Source organism: Podarcis bocagei, assembly GCF_964188305.1.
Source record: "Podarcis bocagei genome assembly, chromosome: 10".
NCBI lineage: Eukaryota > Metazoa > Chordata > Lepidosauria > Squamata > Lacertidae > Podarcis > Podarcis bocagei.
The window spans coordinates 39,468,048-39,487,638 of record NC_138135.1 but is presented as its reverse complement, the minus strand read 5'-3'; the positions used below and the strand labels follow the sequence as shown (position 1 = coordinate 39,487,638).

At 42.7% G+C, this 19,591-nt stretch overlaps 1 protein-coding gene across 3 annotated transcripts in view; it reads left to right on the top strand.

Annotated features, from left to right (window-relative positions):
* CRADD (CARD and death domain containing adaptor protein) overlaps nt 1–15,381 on the top strand; it is a 44,225-nt gene extending 28,844 nt beyond the window's left edge. For 2 of the 3 annotated variants that reach the window (XM_081210960.1, XM_081210959.1), the window contains exon 3: nt 14,745–15,381. In XM_081210960.1, coding sequence (XP_081067086.1) covers nt 14,745–15,046 — 302 coding nt within the window. In that variant the 3' untranslated portion in view covers nt 15,047–15,381. Of the gene's footprint in view, nt 1–1,011; nt 1,240–14,744 lie in introns of all 3 variants that reach the window. The other variant, XR_014012331.1, reaches the window with a different exon arrangement.
* The last annotated feature ends 4,210 nt before the right edge of the window (nt 15,382–19,591 follow it).

Genomic DNA, 19,591 nt, shown 5'->3' with positions numbered 1-19,591 from the left:
TTAACATTTGTGTGTTTCAAAGTAGGGTTGCAATTCTATTTTTTCTTGATTTCATTGATTTATCTTTTTATAAACCGCTTTGTCATCTCAATCAGCCTCTGCTTTTAGTTACTACTTTAGCTACTCCTAGGATTCAGTTTTGTAACAAGGCTGGTGCTGACATCAAAGGTTTATCACTGCACAGTGGTACCTTGGTTCTCAAACTTAATCCGTTCCAGAAGTCAGTTCCAAAACCAAACGTTCTAAAACCAAGGCATGCTTACCCATAGAAAGCAATGCAAATGGATTAATCCGTTCCAGACTTCTAAAAACAACCCCTAAAACAGCAATTTAACATGAATTTTACTATCTAACTAGACCATTGATCCATAAAATGAAAGCAATAATCAATGTACTGTACTGTAAAATAAATAAGACAGTATTCTAGATGATAAAAATAAAAATTATTTTTTCCCCTTACCTGCACTGATGATAGTCATTGGGGGGCTTTTATCCATTTCCGCAGTCACACAATCAATCAGTAGCTGAACTGGGTTCCACGCAGTCACAAAAACAAATTAACCAAAAAAGCCTCAAAAACAAAAATGCAAAATAAATAGCAAAAACAAAAGCACCAAATATAATCCGTTCCAGAAGCCCATTTGACTTCCGAAATGTTCGAAAACCCTAGGGGCAGCTTCTGATTTGTGCAGGTGCCCCGGAAACAATAGCCGACAGTCATATCAGATGTTCAGCTTCCAAAAATCGTTTGAAAACCAGAACACTTATTTCCAGGTTTTCAGCATTTGAGAGCCAAGGTACCACTGTATCTGCCTACAGAATAAGCATACAAAGAATCCAGAACCAGTGAACATTTTTGGAAGGGGTGCTCCGTGGACAAGGAATTGCTATAATACTCCTGTGACACATTATCTCCCCCTTGATATGCTGCATGAATTCAGGGAAATCATTGTATTTATTTACTCTCTTATGTTGCCTGGCCTTTGGAGTTTAATTTATGTCTCTTTTCAGGACTCTCCTTTTGATTTTTGATGTTGTTTTTACCCTTGACCTGGAAGTGAATCCCACTTTGATCTTGTGGCATTCTTACCAGCACCCACCCTTCCGTACCCTGGCAGAATATTTCACAAGATCCCTATCTGCAGGCCCATCGGAGTGTCCACATCAACTGTTTGCAAATCGCTACAATATAGGCTCAAGTTGAAAACCCATGATTAGTAAGCTGTCTATAGCTCCCAGGTAAGTCTCGTGTGTTTATTCCCTAAACATCCTTTTGGAGTGAAAGGTGGAACAGAAATCTATCAGCCAAATAGATTAAAAGGGAAGGAAACAGCAAAAGTAATTGAACTTGTCTTGATTGAGGAGCTCCAAATGACTAGGAATATAATTAGCTGTGAGAGTGGAATCGTCTTTCACCTGAACTTTCGTTTCAGGGGCCAGGTGTGCTGAGCGTGGTTAGATGGTTTTACACTGACTTGATTTCAGTTCTGAAAGAAAGACAGAAGTTCCTTTCAGTGCTAGCTCCAGGTTTTGGCTGTTCTTTGGGCTTGCTACTTTATTTTAAAAAAAATTATTGGGTTACAGACGCTTCAGGCTACAGACTCCGCTAACCCGGAAATAGTACCTCGGGTTAAGAACTTAGCTTCAGGATGAGAACAAAAATTTGGGGGGGGGGAGTGGCACGGTGGCAATGGGAGGCCCCATTAGCTAAAGTGGTACCTCAGGTTAAGAACAGTTTCAGGTTAAGAACAGACCTTCAGAACAAATTAAGTTTTTAACCCAAGGTACCACTGTATTATTCTATCCCACCTTTCCTCCAACTAGATTAAGGTATCATACGTGGGTTTTCCCCCTCCTCTTTATATCCTGTGAATGTGAGGTTAGGCTGAGAAATGGTGACTGGCCCGAGGTCACCCCGTGTCTTGCATGGCTGAGTGGGGATTTGAACCCTGGTTTCTCAGATCCTTGTCGAACACACCAACCAGTACACCACACTGGCTCTGAGAATCTGAGCATCATTCCTCCTTAAATAGGTCTACTAACCTTTCTACTACGGTGGTACTTCTGGTTACAAACACTTCTGGTTACGAGCTCCGCTAACCCGGAAGTAGCTGCTCCTGGTTGCAAACTTTGCTCCAGGGTGCAAACAGAAATTATGCGCCAGAGGCGCACATGCAGCAGGAGGCCCCATTAGCGAAAGAGAGCCTCAGGATACGAACGGTTTCAGCTTAAGAATGGACTTCCGGAACGAGTTAAGTTCTAAAGCAGAGGCACCACTCTATAGCCACTGCCCCTTCATGCGGTCTCTTCCTCTGAGCCCAGCCTGTATTTGCATGGAGAGAGCGAGATAAGCAGTGGTTGCTTCTTCTCCTTGTTCCCATTGACAGGACTTCATAGGTCTCCAGGGTCCCCCAGCTGGAGGGTGGGTCTTTGCAAGAGCCGACCCTTGACCTTGGCCTCATTGCAAACTTATCCAGGCAACAGCCAGTTTGACAGATATTTGGAACATGTTGTAGTAGAGGGATATCTGTATATATGCCCTGCTGATGAGCCTCCCAGGGACATCTGCCTTGCCACTCATGGATTGGAAAGCTGAACTAGATGTATGCTAAGCTAGATGTTCTGATGAGTGTTTTTCTGTAACAAAGCAGCATTGGTTGTAATTGGAACTAAAAATAACTAACTGTTTTACTGTAATCTCTGAGCTTAACTGCATTATATAACCGCCTCTCGTAAATGGCAATTATTTTTATGATTGTAAGAGCAAACAGCTGTAGCAGAAATCCCAGATCCATGACCTCAGTTGTTGTGATGCTGCCTGTGTAAATTTTCTTCTTTAGAAATTGCCGTAATGAGAATTTTGCCTAGTCTAGTTGATTGTTTTGCAAGCATCCTATAGATGATACTTGACAGGCTTTGCGAAGAGAGAAAAAGGAGTGAGATTACCATGAGAGCTCCACTGTTTACCATAAAGACTGCGTTCAGACTATCATATTTCAGTTTAAGCCAATATTTGAACAAGCCTTATGATCCCAAAGTCAGCCACTTTGTTCCTCCCTTCGCAAAAGCCATGAAACAAATCAGTTAAACTTAATTTCTCCTTATTTATAAACCGTGAAGCTATGGTTAACAACTTCAGAACAGCTTGAAAGCATGGTTTCATAATGTGGCTTGTTTGGAAACCTTGATGTAACAGAAAACTATGGTTAACTGAAGATTTCTCGGTTTGTTTGCCTTCCTACACAAAAGGGGAAGTGAAATGGCTGCATTTAGGGTCCCAAGGCTTGTTCCTGCTTCTTGAAGACGTTGGATACATGGGCATAGGTTTTTTCTTCGGTTAAGGGTCTCCTGAGATAAATCCTGAAAGGCCAGGATGGGGTTTTCTCCATATCGGGAGGTTGGTTGAGTTTCTGAGGTTGTTCCATAATTCTTCTTTCTTTTTGTAGCAGGCGGAGCACATGATTATGTCTCATGGAGGGGCGTTGGCTTTTGGCATGGGTGTGCCCTTTCCAGATCGTCTACTTTGATTTTCAGGTTTGGAATTGTGGTTTTTAGCCAGCATACGATGAGATCAGCTGGGTTTTTGTCCTCCATTTTCTCAGGAAAATTGCAGAGGAGGATATTGCAGCGTCTACTGTGATCTTCAGGGTCTGCTAGTTTAATTCTCGTTTTCATGCTTTCTCTTTCTTGGCAGCTATCCATATCAGCTAATTTATTTTTCAGACATGTGTTTTCCTCTTGGAGTTGCTTTATTTGTTTTAGTTGCATCTGGTTTTCCTTTTCTAGAGTGGTGATGGTAATTTTGACTCACAGGCAGTTTTAATTTCACTGTGGGGACCACGGGACCTGGATGTCGGGTCCATGGGTTAGGGCTAAGGCAGCGGTCTTCAGTGGTTCAGGCCTCTTGCATGGATGCCATTACAGTTCTTCAAAGAAAATAATAATAATATAATAATAATAATATAAATAAATAAATTCCAGCAGGGGAGGGCCTGCGCCGCATTTGTTTTTTCCCAGGCTGGTCTCCGGTGTGCGGTTCCTCCCGGGCCCCGGCCTGCTCTTTGCATTAGCCGCCAGGGAGGTAGGCTCGAGGTCGAGCCTGGGCTAGGCTGAGTGATTCCTTGCGGTATCCCTGGCCCTCCCGGTACCGTCCTACCTCTCTTCCTTGGCGATGGTGGCGGCAGTGGTTGTGGCAGCAGTGGCGGTAAGGTGGTGCTCAGCTGGGGGTGGGGGTGGCTCTGCCTTGCCTCCTGTTTTCCTTGTTTCTTGTGTTTGGCTCCGGAGGCCTCCAGGCCCAGGAGCTCCGCTAGGTTGTCAGTGGGGTGCTCTTGGTCCCAGCAGGATTGAAGTGGTTGTGGGGGGGGCTGGAGGCCCTGTGTGGCCTCCTCAGTTGTCGTGCTGGATACCCCTGATTCCCCCCAATCATGGCAGCAGCAGTGCAGGGACTAACCAGGTAGCACAGTTTGTGCTAGCTGTCCTCAGGAGCTCTGTGCATCCGTGTCCCTGCTAATATAGTATTTTCAGCTTCTTGCCTTACCCCTCTGCTTGAATAAAATCTCTAGTTAGATAAATAGGAAAGCATCTACCATCCCTGTCCTTTTAGGAGTTCTTGGTTTCCATGAAGTCGAGTGAATCAGCGCCTTTGGTTATGTGTTTCCTGTTGCGGCTGTTGAAATATTCAAATTGTACTGAAAATGTGACTGTTTTTACCTGTGTTGGCTTGATGAAACGAGCATCTGTTTCAAAGAGGACAAATAGGAGAATAGTCGTTTTAAAGGCTGTTTCAGTATGAATCTGAATCTTTACCAGTGTGTTACACAGATTTGTGCCTTGTGCCTTTGTTTGTGCCCCCAAGGGCACCTAGCATTAAATCACTTCATGTCCTAATCTTTCAGCTGTTGTTTACGGCCGTAATTTCTCATGGGGTTGACTTGGGGGCACAAAATGTAACCTGTTCTTTGTATTAAAACTGTAACGTGGGTGATTTAAAAAATGATGTTCCTTGACACATTTGCCAGTTGGTATATACTTACTCTTGTAAGTCGTATTATGTGATCAACTCCTAAAGCACCCCTAGTATGGACTCCCTGTTCTTCCTCTCTGCATTTGTTACAAAGCTGGTTTTGCAGTTTTAGCATTTCACACTCCCAGCAGCAGCCACTCTAGCATTCAGGACAGATTTATCATTTAATTCAGTGGGTGATTTTGAATTTCTTGCTGAGGGAGATGAATTCATTTAACCTTTTGTGGCTACACGTATCCATTGCATGTAGGACTTGCGGGCTGTTGAATTCTATCCTCCCTTGGAGGAGTTTATCTCCTTTGTTAGAGAAAAAAACTGCATCAGTGACCTTACAGTTGTGTTATAAAAATAGAATTAAGTAGACTTTAGCAAATGTGAAGAGAATTATTTTATTTGCATTAGTTATTATTTCTGTTGGGACTGTGGACATGACTGTAGAACAATCTTTTGTTTACCTCTCTCTTAAGGCATTGCAGTGTAAAATTATAGATACAGTGGTACCTTGGTTCTCAAACTTAATCCGTTCCGGAAGTCAGTTCCAAAACCAAAGCGTTCCAAAACCAAGGTGTGCTTTCACATAGAAAGCAATGCAAAGTGGATTAATCCATTCCAGACTTTTAAAAAGAAGCCCTAAAACAGCAATTTAACATGAATGTTACTATCTAACGAGACCATTGATCCATAAAATGAAAGCAATAAACAATATACTGCAGTCACACAACCAATCACTCTGTAGCTGAACTGGGTTCCACACAGTCACACGCAAAAAGAACCGCAAAAACAAAAACGCAAAATAAATAGCAAAAACAGACAGACCTCAGCGTAGCACTCAAATCAGAAGCATAACACTCAAAATAGAGCACATTCAGCTTCCGGAAAAAGTTTGCAAACCAGAACACTTACTTCCGGGTTTGCAGTGTTTGGGTTCCAAGATGTTTGAGTACCAAGGCGTTTGAGAACCAAGGTACCCCTCTCTCTCTCTCATATCTCACTTTACTGAATATATATATAACATAGAACATAAGAAGAGCCTGCTGAACCAGGCCAGGGGTCCAGCATCCTATTCTCACATTGGCCACCCAGATGCCTTTGGGATGCTCACAAGCAGGACCTGAGAGCAACAGCACACTGCCCACCTGAAATTCTCAGCAACTGGTATTCAAATGCATACTGCCTCTGTTCCTAGAGGTAGCATATAGCTATGATGACTAGTAGACTTATCCTCCTCTAATTCCATTTTAATTTGGTGACTAGTAGCCACGGATAGCCTTATTCACCACCGATTTGTCTAATCCTCTTTTAAAGCCAAAATCCATTTGTTATGTACACTATGATTAGATACGTGTATTTACCACTCTTGAAATACGCCTTGTATTTTTTACACATCTCCACGTAACATTTTTCTAAATTAATTGCCTTTGTATTATTATCTTCATTGTTCCTGAACAAATCACAAAACACTTTGTTTGCCTAGTTCCCGCAATTTTAAAGTGGCAATCGCCATATGGAACTGTAGAAGTAGCAGCTACGGTGATGCCGTAGCAGAGTGTGGAATTCCTATCTGGAGGAGTTTATAATCTAATAAAAAGGCTTGAGCAAAACCAGCGCTGAACAGTGCTTTCCTGGAAACAAAGCAAGTGGCGAGCGGTTGCTATAGCTGCAGTGCTTCGAGGAACATATGGCCTTTTAGGAATCACTGGAGACCTTCCCGCTGTGCTCCATTAACAAATCGTTGCTTCAGTACAAGCATAACCTCTGCAGTGACCTGCTTATTTGCGTATGTCCGCTGTGCATGGAAATCCTGTCTTGATCACAAACAGGGAACTGGAAGAAAATGCTGAGAGATGGGCAAAAGCATTTCCCCCAATCAGAAATAGCTTAACTAAATTTATCGCACTGTTTTCTCTCTCTCAGCTCTGTTCCCATCAATATTCCTTAATGCAGGGCAAACATTTTGGAGCTCCTTAAGGTCATTTATTTCCCATCATACAGCCCTCTGAAAAACCACTTCTCTATTAAAATATGCCAGTTTCTAACAGGGCACATCACTGCTACTTCCATGCCAAGCTACTGCTTGTCTGAATGGTAGAGCTGGGTATAGCTGGGCACCGTTTACCAGTAGCAGGCAGTGTGGTGGGTTGGCAGCACACACCTCTGACCTCCTGTTGCCCGTGTCACCTCAACAGACTGAGATGGAGAAGGGGAAGCCGTGAGGAGGTGGCGAGGATGACATGGTGCAAATCCCCTCTCCATCCCAATGTGCAGCAGCAACGCAGAAGGTCAGATGGCCACCACTGACACACCTACTGGCCACTACTAGTGTTTATTCTGCCGCAAGTACTTCTACCTTATTTCTTTTCTCAGGCTAGAAGGCCTGGTCAACTGAACCTTCAGTGCTTTAGTTTGTTTATTTCACTATGACATGACCTTGCCAACAAAGGTCCGTATAGTTAAAGCTATGGTTTTCCCAGTAGTGATGTATGGAAGTGAGAGCTGGACCATAAAGAAGACTGATCGCTGAAGAATTGATGCTTTTGAATTATGGTGGTAGAGGAGACTTGAGAGTCCCATGGACTGCAAGACGATCAAACCTATCCATTCTGAAGGAAATCAGCCCTGAGTGCTCACTGGAAGGACAGATTGTGAAGCTGAGGCTCCAATACTTTGGCCACCTCATGAGAAGAGAAGACTCCCTGGAAAAGACCCTGATGTTGGGAAAGATTGAGGGCACAAGGAGAAGGGGACGACAGAGGACGAGATGGTTGGACAGTGTTCTCAAAGCTACCAGCATGAGTCTGACCAAACTGCGGGAGGCAGTGGAAGACAGGAGTGCCTGGCGTGCTCTGGTCCATGGGGTCATGAAGAGTCGGACACGACTAAACGACTAAACAACAAAGGATGTCTCACTGTTGCCATGAAGTGTGCACCAGGTTTTGGGTGTCAGTGAGGTTAGAACCCAAAAACCAACCTCTCAAATTTGCAGCTGTAGCAGGAAGAGAATTCATACAACCATTTCTCATCTATCTGATGATGATAACTCCTGAATGTAGAACGACCTCTTTCTTGCATCAGCAGAGTGCTTTAGGATCTTTGCCTCTTACTCGAAGCTGTCATAGCCAAAGCCACCCATCTGAATCCAGAACTCCAAGGTCCAAGCCAAGTACTCTTATTTATGCTAGCTGGGTCTCATGGGAGTTGTAATGTAAAACATCTGGAGGGAAACAGGTTGGGGAAGGCTATGGTACAGCACACAGGGGTTTGGGGAGTGACTTCACTGAACAGCTGGGTGGTAATGCCTGCTTCATACAATGTGATGATTGCAACCAGTACAAGAAGCTGTAGTTTCTGAATTGGACGTAATATCACACCTCTCAGGCCTTCTACAGTATTGTGTTCCCTTCCTATATAGATTTTCTTTTGTCTGCCTGACAGCTTCATTATATTTCCAGTCAAGTAAAAATGAAAAGAGCTTAGCTATACAATACTTAGCATGGAAAAATAAATTGTTTGGCTTTCTCAGTTATAGTAATGATTGACTACTTAAAGAACACTAGCAAAATGCTAAATTGCTATTCTGGTGGTATCTTGAAGGGAGTAAGAATGAACTGCTTTAAGATAGTTGTGATTATTATTCCTCCATCTCTCTCTCTCTCTCTCTCTCTCTCTCTCTCTCTCTCTCTCTCTCTCTCACACACACACACACACACACACACACACACACACACACACACTTGCACTTCTGCATGTGATAGTGAAATATTGCTTGTGGCAAGGGTTTTATCTGTTATATCCACCACAAAGAGATGTTGAGATTTTTGCATGATGTCATCTAGTTCAAAAGGAAGCAGCCAGCAGTAATGGGCCCCTTAATGGGCTATTTACTATTGCAAAAAAGTAGAACACTTATTTTTAACATCCAGTATGTTCACCTTTGAAGCAAGAGCTTATTCCTTTGAAATGTGTACATGTTAGACTTTTAAGACAATCTGAACTGGACCAAAAAGATCTATCTAATCCAACATATTGTTTGCATCTGCAGCCACCTGCCTCTGAAAAAGCTTCAATCCCTCTTGAGCATGAAGGTTCCATTAGAATCATAGAATAGAATCATAGAATCATAGAGTTGGAAGAGACCACAAGGGCCATCGAGTCCAACCCCCTGCCAAGCAGGAAACACCATCAGAGCACTCCTGACATATGGTTGTCAAGCCTCTGCTTAAAGACCTCCAAAGAAGGAGACTCCACCACACTCCTTGGCAGCAAATTCCACTGTCGAACAGCTCTTACTGTCAGGAAGTTCTTCCTAATGTTTAGGTGGAATCTTCTTTCTTGTAGTTTGGATCCATTGCTCCGTGTCCGCTTCTCTGGAGCAGCAGAAAACAACCTTTCTCCCTCCTCTATGTGACATCCTTTTATATATTTGAACATGGCTATCATATCACCCCTTAACCTCCTCTTCTCCAGGCTAAACATGCCCAGCTCCCTTAGCCGTTCCTCATAAGGCATCGTTTCCAGGCCTTTGACCATTTTGGTTGCCCTCCTCTGGACACGTTCCAGTTTGTCAGTGTCCTTCTTGAATTGTGGTGCCCAGAACTGGACACAGTACTCCAGGTGAGGTCTGACCAGAGCAGAATACAGTGGCACTATTACTTCCCTTGATCTAGATGCTATACTCTATTGATGAGGCCCAGAATTGCATTGGCTTTTTTAGCTGCCGCGTCACACTGTTGGCTCATGTCAAGTTTGTGGTCAACCAAGACTCCTAGATCCTTTTCACATGTACTGCTCTCAATCCAGGTGTCACCCATCTTGTATTTGTGCCTCTCATTTTTTTTGCCCAAGTGCAATACTTTACATTTCTCCCTGTTAAAATTCATCTTGTTTGTTTTGGCCCAGTTTTCTAATCTGTCAAGGTCGTTTTGAAGTGTGATCCTGTCCTCTGGGGTGTTAGCCACCCCTCCCAGTTTGGTGTCATCTGCAAATTTGATCAGGATGCCCTTGAGTCCATCATCCAAGTCGTTGATAAAGATGTTGAATAAGACCGGGCCCAAGACAGAACCCTGTGGCACCCCACTAGTCACTCTTCTCCAGGATGAAGAGGAACCATTGATGAGCACCCTTTGGGTTCGGTCAGTCAGCCAGTTACAAATCCACTGAGTGGTAGCATAGTCAAGACCGCATTTTACCAGCTTCTTTACAAGAATATCATGGGGCACCTTGTCAAATGCCTTGCTGAAATCAAGGTAGGCTACATCCACTGAGTTCCCTTCATCTACCAGGCTTGTGATTCTGTCAAAAAACGAGATCAGGTTAGTCTGACATGACTTATTTTTCAGAAATCCATGCTGACTATTGGTGATCACAGCATTCCTTTCTAGGTGCTCACAGACTGTTTTCTTAATGATCTGCTCCAGAATCTTCCCTGGTATTGATGTCAGACTGACTGGGCGGTAATTATTTGGGTCCTCTCTTTTCCCCTTTTTGAAAATAGGGACAACATTTGCCCTCCTCCAGTCTGCCGGGACTTCGCCTGTTCTCCAGGAATTCTCAAAGATGACTGCCAGTGGTTTTGAGATCACATCTGCCAGTTCTTTTAATACTCTTGGATGCAGTTCATCTGGCCCTGGAGACTTGAATACATCTAAACTAGCCAAGTATTCTTGTACTATCTCTTTAGTTATTCTGGGCTGTGTTTCCTTTGCTGAATCATTTGCTCCAAATTCTTCAGGTCGGGCATTGTTTTCTTTATCAGAGAAGACTGAGGCAAAGAAGGCATTGAGGAGTTCAGCCCTTTCTGTGTCCCCTGTTTGCATTTCACCATCTTCTCCTCTGAGTGACCCCACTGTTTCTTTGTTCTTCCTTTTGCTACGAACATACCCATAAAAGCCTTTTTTGTTGCTTTTAACCTCTCTAGCAAGCCTGAGTTCATTCTGTGCTTTAGCTTTTCTGACTTTGTGTCTACACGTGCTGGCTATTTGTTTGAATTCCTCTTTGGTGGTTTCCCCCCTTTTCCATTTTTTGTACACATCCTTTTTTAATCTTAACTCAGTTAAAAGTTCTTTAGATAGCCACCCTGGCTTCTTTAGGCACCTTCCATGTTTCCGTCTCATTGGTATTGCCTGACGTTGTGCTTTTACTATCTCCCTCTTAACAAACTCCCAACCATCATGAACTCCCTTTCCTTTTAGTATTACTGTCCATGGGATCTCACCCAGCACTTCCCTAAGTTTTATGAAGTCAGCTTTCTTAAAGTCAAGAAATTGAGTCCTAGTATGCTTGGCTGCTCCTTTCCGCTGTATAGTAAACTTCAGAAGAGCATGATCACTCGCACCTAATGATCCTTCCACTTCTACCCCACTAACCAGCTCATCAACATTGGTTAGGACCAGATCTAAAATGGCTGTTCCTCTTGTTGCTTCTCCCACTTTCTGGACAATGAAGTTGTCTGCAAGGCCAGTGAGGAATCTGTTTGACCTTATGCTCTTGGCTGAGTTTGACATCCAACAAATATCCGGGTAATTGAAGTCCCCCATTACTACTATCTCCCTTCCTTTTGCATGCTTGGCCATCTGTTCCAGGAAGGCATCATCTATGTCCTCCGTTTGGCTTGGGGATCTATAGTAAACTCCCACAATGAGGTCTCTGTTATTCTTCTCTCCCTTAATTTTGACCCAAATGCTCTCACTTTGGCTTTGAGGTTCTAAATCTTGGATCTCTTCACAGGTATACACACCCCTGACATATAACGCCACTCCTCCTCCTTTCTTGTCTGGTCTGTTTCTCCGAAATAGATTGTATCCCCCCATTATTACATTCCAATCGTGGGACTTATCCCACCAGGTTTCAGTGATGCCTATTATGTCATATTTAGTTTGCTGTACCAAGAGCTCAAGCTCATCTTGTTTATTTCCCATGCTTTGCGCATTAGTGTACAGACATTGAAGTCCATTAATCATTCCCCCATGTCTCTTATTTAAGGATTTTTTCCTCCCACCACTAGGTCTGCGTGCTGTTTGCTCCATTTGGTCTATGACATTTGGATGATCATCTTCATCAATTGATAGACTCCTACCTTCAGGAGCACTGTCTCCCTCCCCCAAATTAGTCAGTTTAAAGCCCTCCTGATGAGGTTTCTGAGATTTTTGGCAAAAACATTTCTCCCAACCGTTGTGAGGTGCAGCCCATCGCTTGCCAGAAGTCCATCTTCAAGAAACTGCAGTCCGTGATCTAAGAATCCAAACCGTTCCTGTTTACACCATTTGCGAAGCCAGGTGTTCACTTCCACTATTTTTCCCTCTCTCCCTGGGCCACGTCGTTCAACTGGGAGGACAGATGAGATGACAATTTGTGCATTTAATTGCTTCAATTTCCTGCCCAGAGCCTCGTAGTCTCTTTTGATCTTCTGGAGGCTATTGCTTGCAGTGTCATTGGTTCCCACATGAACCAAGAGGTAGACATTTTATCTCATACCATTAATAGCAAAATGCATGTAGAGTGGTGCTGATCTTTTTAAAAAGACATGTAGGTTAGAAACCAGCACCCCAACTTGTGGGAATAAATTCTATATTAATTATGCACTACATTAGCCAATGGTCAGGGATGGTGAGAGTTGTCGTCCAGACTGGGGGAGACTGGTCTGCAGCCTTTCTGGAATTCAGTATTCCAAGAAATGAATAAAATAACAAAACAACAATTGGAAGTCAATCCAGAGTTAGCTTTATTAAATATATTTCAATGCAACAATCTTGATTTATATAATAAATAATTAATAAGCCATTTATTACAAGCAGCAAGACGTAATATAACTGTACACTGGAAAGACCTTTCTGGCACAATGATAGAGAGAACAGTTTAGGAAATAGCTCTCTTTCAGACATTAACAAATAAGCTACAGTTGATAGGTGGAAAGATAAAGAAAGATTGCTTTACCCCAGTGTGATTAAATTTTATAACATATGCCAGTACAGTCATACCTTGGCATTCAAATGGAATCCGTTTGACTTCCAAAATGTTCAGAAACCAAAGTGCGGCTTCTGATTGGCTGCAGGAAGCTCCTGCAGCCAATCTGAAGCCGCGGAAGCCCCATTGGATGTTCAGATTCCAAAGAACATTCGCAAACCGGAACACGCTCAGGTTTGCGGCATTCAGGAGCCAAAACATCCGAGTATTAAGGCGTTCAGGATCCAAGGTACAACTGTATTCCAGAAAACGAAGAAGCTCCACCACCAGCATTTGGCTCAATCTGGTTGATATAAACAAAAAATACTATCTTCTCTTTCAACCCTTCTCCCACATTTGTAAATATACCAACACTTTATATTGTTTCACTGGTAATGTAAAAGGGAAAAAATGACTATCACTTCATAATTAATCTAAGCACAACCATAAGGGCTCATGATTAGGTGTTTTAGCTATGTGATGTTGAATGTTATATGTTAACTATGTTCTATCCTGTTTCCCCTTTGTTATTGTTATTATTTAAACCACTCAATGAACCAAGAACTTGTACATGGACCACTAATAATGAATATATGTCATAGATATTACTGCAGATTTATTATTCTATTTTTGTGATGTAGAAATGGCATGAGAATCAGTATTATTTATATCACTTATTATTCCTATGATCCCTCTTTATAAAGCCCAATAAAGTTTTTTAAAAATAATAGAAGACTGAATCCCACAGACTGCTATGTTTTTGTCAGAAGATCTGTTTTCAAGTTTTTACTGTTTGTGTTGGATAGTTCTTGTTATCTGAAAAATCGAATACTGTATTTTTTTTTTTAATGGTTGTAATAGTAGCTGCCTTTTCCATCTAAAAAGAACTTTGTAATATGCTTATACAACCTGTTCTGAACAATCCAAATTATCTGCTAAGCCTTGCATATCTATCTATACTTTTTCTAAAAAAAAGAAAGTGAAAACTTTTGACAATGACGTAGGAGTTGTATTTTTATTATTACTATTGTGCTGCTTTGATGTGGGGTTGCTGGCATGATCCTGGAGTTCTGAAATATCTTTCAGAGTAAGGCTGTTTTGTAAGGAGCTGCCCGTTTCCCTCCTTCCCACATTCATATCCTACCATTATAATTAGTGCCCATTGAATGGTGTTTATCACCCATTTTGATACAATTTCCAAGGCAACAGAAGCATAGGGCCAGTCCTATAATTGGAAAAGGAAGCCAATACTAACACTTACATTCTGAGCTTCGAGAAGGATTACTACTTCTAGGTTCAGGTGTAGTGGTAGCAGTGGAACTTCTTGGTTCTTGGTTCACCCTCTTTAAACAAACTTGGGTATTCCTTTACTTTGGAACTTTTACCTTTCTTTGTCACCACACATGTCCAGTGGACCTAACCTGCACAATATAGATGGATCAAGCCAACCACATCTCTCAAACGCTACTTCTCTACAGGCTCAATTCAGTAGCAGTTGAAAATGTGAAATTGCTATGTGCTTCCTTGGGTATTCATCAGCACTGGTACATTTGCATATTTTGAAAACTTTGGGTTGTGGGGACATTTACTGGACTCTATTTTGGACCCATGGACTCCTGAAGTACAGATACATAAACAGATATTTTGACTCTATTACTAAATGAGATTTATTTATGATCCTTATCTAATGATTGTTGCTTAGTAGCTGATTGTTCCCAGTAACAATGTGGCATTAAAAGTGGTAACAATTTTTCATAGTGATGCACATTTTCTTTTATTTTAGATGATGAGATACCTGGAATTCCTCGAAACGCTTTAAAGAGGCCACCAACAGATCAGCAGATCAACAAGCTTGCTAGGAGACTTGGACCTGAATGGGAGTGCATCGTATTGTCCCTGGGATTGACGCAAAATGACATTTATCGTTGTAAAGTCAATCACTCCTACAATATCCAGTCACAGATTGTGAGCGCATTCATTTTATGGAGGCAGCGTTTTGGGAACAAAGCTACCATGGAGAGCCTGTGTAGTGGTTTGAAATCAGGAGAAGTGGATTCTTCTGTGATCCAGCAGATGTTCCAGTGACCCCCTAGTGTGGCTGGAGGCTCAAAAGCCCCCTGTGTATGAAACTGAATCCAACATGTTCACAGAACTGCAAACCGGAAAACATTTGGTGTGCTTCAGTCCCTTTTGAAATGGATCTAAACATGCTGTTGAAGTAGCCATTCATGAGGTAGCACTACAGGTAGGAAGAAGCTGCTGCCATTGAACAGCAATTGGAGTAGAGGAGCTCCCACAGCCTTTGATCTGTTTTCATCAGCAGCATCAGTGGTCAGGGATGATTTAGTCCAGCAACCTATGTGTGGGAAACCAAGCCAGATAGGCAGGGTATAAATAAATTATTATTATTATTATTATTATTATTATTATTATTATTATTAGGGACGCGGGTGGTGCTGTCGGTTAAACCACAGAGCCTAGGGCTTGCTGATCAGAAGGTCGGTGGTTCGAATCCCTGCAACAGGGTGAGCTCCCGTTTCTCGGCCCCTGCTCCTGCCCACCTAGCAGTTCAAAAGCACATCAAAGTGCAAGTAGATAAATAGGTACCGCTCCGGCGGGAAGGTAAATGGCGTTCCCGTGCACTGCTCTGGCTTGCCAGAAGCGGCTTAGTTGTGCTGGCCACATGACCCGGAAGCTGTACGCCGGCTCCCTCGGCCAGTAAAGTGAGATGAGCGTCGCAACCCCAGAGTCGGCCACGACTGGACCTAATGGTCGGGGTCCATTATTATTATTAATAATAATAATAATAATAATAATAATAATAATAATAATAATAATAATTAATAATGGACCCCGACCATTAGGTCCAGTCGTGGCCGACTCTGGGGTTGCGACGCTCATCTCACTTTACTGGCCGAGGGAGCCGGCGTACAGCTTCCGGGTCATGTGGCCAGCACAACTAAGCCGCTTCTGGCAAGCCCCAAGTTAATTGAGAGCCCCAAGTTCCCATCCTTGCATTAGGAAATGCAAAGTGACAGAGGCAGCAGCCAGAGGCAGCGCTTCATGAAGTGCTCCCAACCAGTGAGCTGTCATGCACCTGTGTAGTGCCAAGTCTAAGCACTCCCTGCCTTGTTTCCAGCCTCACATCTCCTGTCAGTGACGTCCTGGAGGCTCCTCTTCCACACAGCTGACACCCAGTGGCTGCAACCATTGTACAGTGATACCTCAGGTTACAGACGCTTCAGGTTGCACACTTCGCTAACCCAGAAATAGTACCTCAGGTTAAGAACTTTGCTTCAAGATGAGAACAGAAATCGTGCTCCGGCTGCACAGCAGCAGCGGGAGGCCCCATTAGCTAAAGTGGTACCTCAGGTTAAGAACAGTTTCAGGTTAAGAATGGACCTCCGGAACGAATTAAGTTCTTAACTAGAGGCACCACTGTACTAACAGCTGCAGCTGTCAACCTTTTGTTTAGAAAGTAGAAGGGCTAACAGAAATAAGCATCTACCTGTAGGAGCTTATATGCCAAAAGCTACTACAGTGGTACCTCGGTTTTCGAACATCTCCGTTGACGAACATTTCAGTTTTCGAACGCCGTAAACCCGGAAGTAAATGCTTCAGTTTTCGAACATGCCTCAGAAGTTGAATATGCCACGCATCTTCCACTGAGTGCAAGATCCTGAGGCCTAGCTGTCAGCTATTGGGTCTTTGGTTTTCGAACGTTTCAGAACTCGGAAAGTTTTCCGGAATGGATTACGTTCGAAAACTGAGTTACCACTGTATACATTACTTAGCCTTTTTCAGGCATTCAATTTACTGATGTAAATACAATCACATGAGGAAAGAGAGTAGGGGCACATTTTGCCTTCCAACGTAATGCCTTCCCCCTTTTTTATGGCTGTCTACTATAAGGATGAAGGTCTGAAGTGGTATACAAGTACAGAAGCCTCGCCACTTAAGAACTTCACTTTTGAACTCAAGGAGGGCTATAAAGAAGGGGGAAACAATACCTCAGAGAGAGCAGGATTTGCCAGCATGCCTCTAATGCCCCATCCATGGTTGTCTTCAGATAAGTAATCTGAACCTGTGAGACATTAGGAGAAATGTCCTAGGGTCTGAGCTAGATCATCAATGGGAAAACCTGCTGGCAGGTACTAGGGGTGTGCTAAATGTAAATAGCCGTGTCTTAGGACAGAGACTTGATATCCACTCACACTTGCTGAAGGTCACTTCAAACCCTGTGAAGATTAACACAGGCAAAGAGATCTCTGTTTTGGAAGCAGCCACACAGCTTCTTCTGGAATAGAATTTAGTTCCATCCAGTCAAGAAGACAGCTTCCTGTTGATTCATATTGTCAGTATAATAGAATCTGAGTTATATCCCTGTAACAACACTCTGTGGCAAGTTGTCAGTAGATATCAAGTCTCTGTCCTAAGACACAGCCATTTACATTTAGTGGTCCATAAAACTGAATGAAATGAATGGAATGAAACAGCTCTCCAACTTGAAAGGGCCATGCAGTAGGAAGGGCAAATGGAATTGTTGCTTCTCAGGTGACTGTGTTGGAGAGCTGTTTCATTCCATTCATTCCATTCAGTTTTATGGACCACTTTTCTGCTTTAATGTCTACGAAAGCTTAAAATGAAATCCTAAAATCCTACTGCAGTGGTACCTCAGGTTACATTACCTTCAAGTAACGTAATTTTGAGTTATGAACGCGGCAAACCCGGAAGTGTATACTTCCATGTTTCGCTGTGCGTGCGTGCACAGAAGCAGTGCCTCCAGATACGGACTTTTCGGGGTACGTACGGACCCCCGGGATGTATTAAGTTTGTATCTGGAGGGTCCACTGTAATACATTTATAAAGAGAGCAGCAATATAGAATGGCCAATATTTTTGAAATGTTTTGGACTTGTTGAGGCTCAAAATATCCATTAAAAGGCATGGTTGAAAATAATGGTTTTAGTCTGGTGCCTGATTAGTTCTAATGTGGGTGTTTCTCTGTATGGTTGAAGGTAGTTTCTCAAATTCTAAGCGCCCAGATGTGCCCAGTTCTTGTATAATGTGTTTGGGGGGGGGAGCAGGTTTTGGTTTGTGGTTTCTTGGTATTGTTTTTAACATGTTCTTTGTGTTTTTATATTGTGAACTGCCCTGAGATCTACAGATGAAGAGTGGTATATTAAATAAATGAAATGAATGTTGCTATGTTCTGTATTTACTTGAATGTTATGAGCACCTACCTTTTTTGGCTGAATTGTGTTGCGAAAATTAGGGTGTGCATTAGATTTGATGGTACATTAGATTCGAGTAAATACAGTAGTTCAGTTCCATACACAGATGGAGGAGGTTAACTGGAAAATGTTCTAATGTCCTAGAGCCAGGGTGGAGAACCTTTGTGGCTCTGGAGGCCAGATCTTTACCTGGCTTCATCTTGCAGGCCAATTTTGACAGGTGGGTGGGGCAACCCACATGTCAATCAAATAATGCCACATGACTTGACAGGTGGGTTGCCCCATCTGTCAAAATCCCTTTCAGTCCCTGTTATAGCATTTAAGCAGGGGAGAGTGAGGACTGTACGTTCTCTCTGCAGCAGTTTCTCCCACCATTTTAAAGATCACTGCTAAAGCAATCTTTGAAAGGGTGGGAGAAACCTGCTTTGAGTCAGTCCCCACTCTCCCATCTGAGGGCAGAGGAATGGGGACTGAGCAGTGAGGCAAGCACATGTTTCTTCATTGCAGTGTGATGGAGCAGCCTCTCTCAGAGCGGAAGCCTAAAACAGACACCAGCAGCTTTAGGCACCCTATTCTGTCATATAGCAATGAAGAGGAAAACCAGGTCTGCTTTCAGGTTTGCTGTACATGCAGCAAGGAAAGCAGACCTGCTCTTTTTTTTTGAAAGCCTGTCCCATGCTAATCCTTTTCAGAGGTTGAATGGATCAGCATGAGGTAGGTTTTCCAAGAAGGTTTTGCTTTTCAGTTGATGTCACCAGTGACACCAGCTGATTGATCATTTGGAGGGAATGGCCTTGCAGGCGAAACTGGACCCCCTGATGGGCCCATATTGGCCATGGGCCAGAGGTTTCCCACCCCTCTCCTAGGGTGTGATCTAATTTTGCATGCTTGCTTTGTCTGTCTCTACTAAACAAAGCTACAGAAACTGCTAAGCTTGTCCAATACTTTATATTTGCAGTTGGTCGCCATTCAGTGTTGCTAATAAACTTAAGAAATGCAAAGTTTTCTGTGAAAAACTGAAGATGTGGAAAGTGTTCTTCCCCTACATCACAGGCTTTCTATTGTGATAAATAAATCCAGCAATAAAAAATATTATTAGATTGGAAATGCTAGATTTCCATAGAAATGCCTAAACATTTTCTGTAGATTAAAAAAAATGCTGCAAAAAATGTTTGACTAAATATTTTCAGTCAGAAATATTTTGCAGCCTTGCAGTTGACTCTGTGGGTTATGTCTGTCAGCCCAATTTCCTGCCCGCAGTTCCAAGAAACACACCATCAAGTATTTATTTTTGATTCTCTATAAAGCAGTGCAGCACCACTTGAAGTAATTTATGCTCCAGTCAAATTTTAATTTTATCCTGATGATAATTATGTAAGAGTATCTGCTTCCCAAAT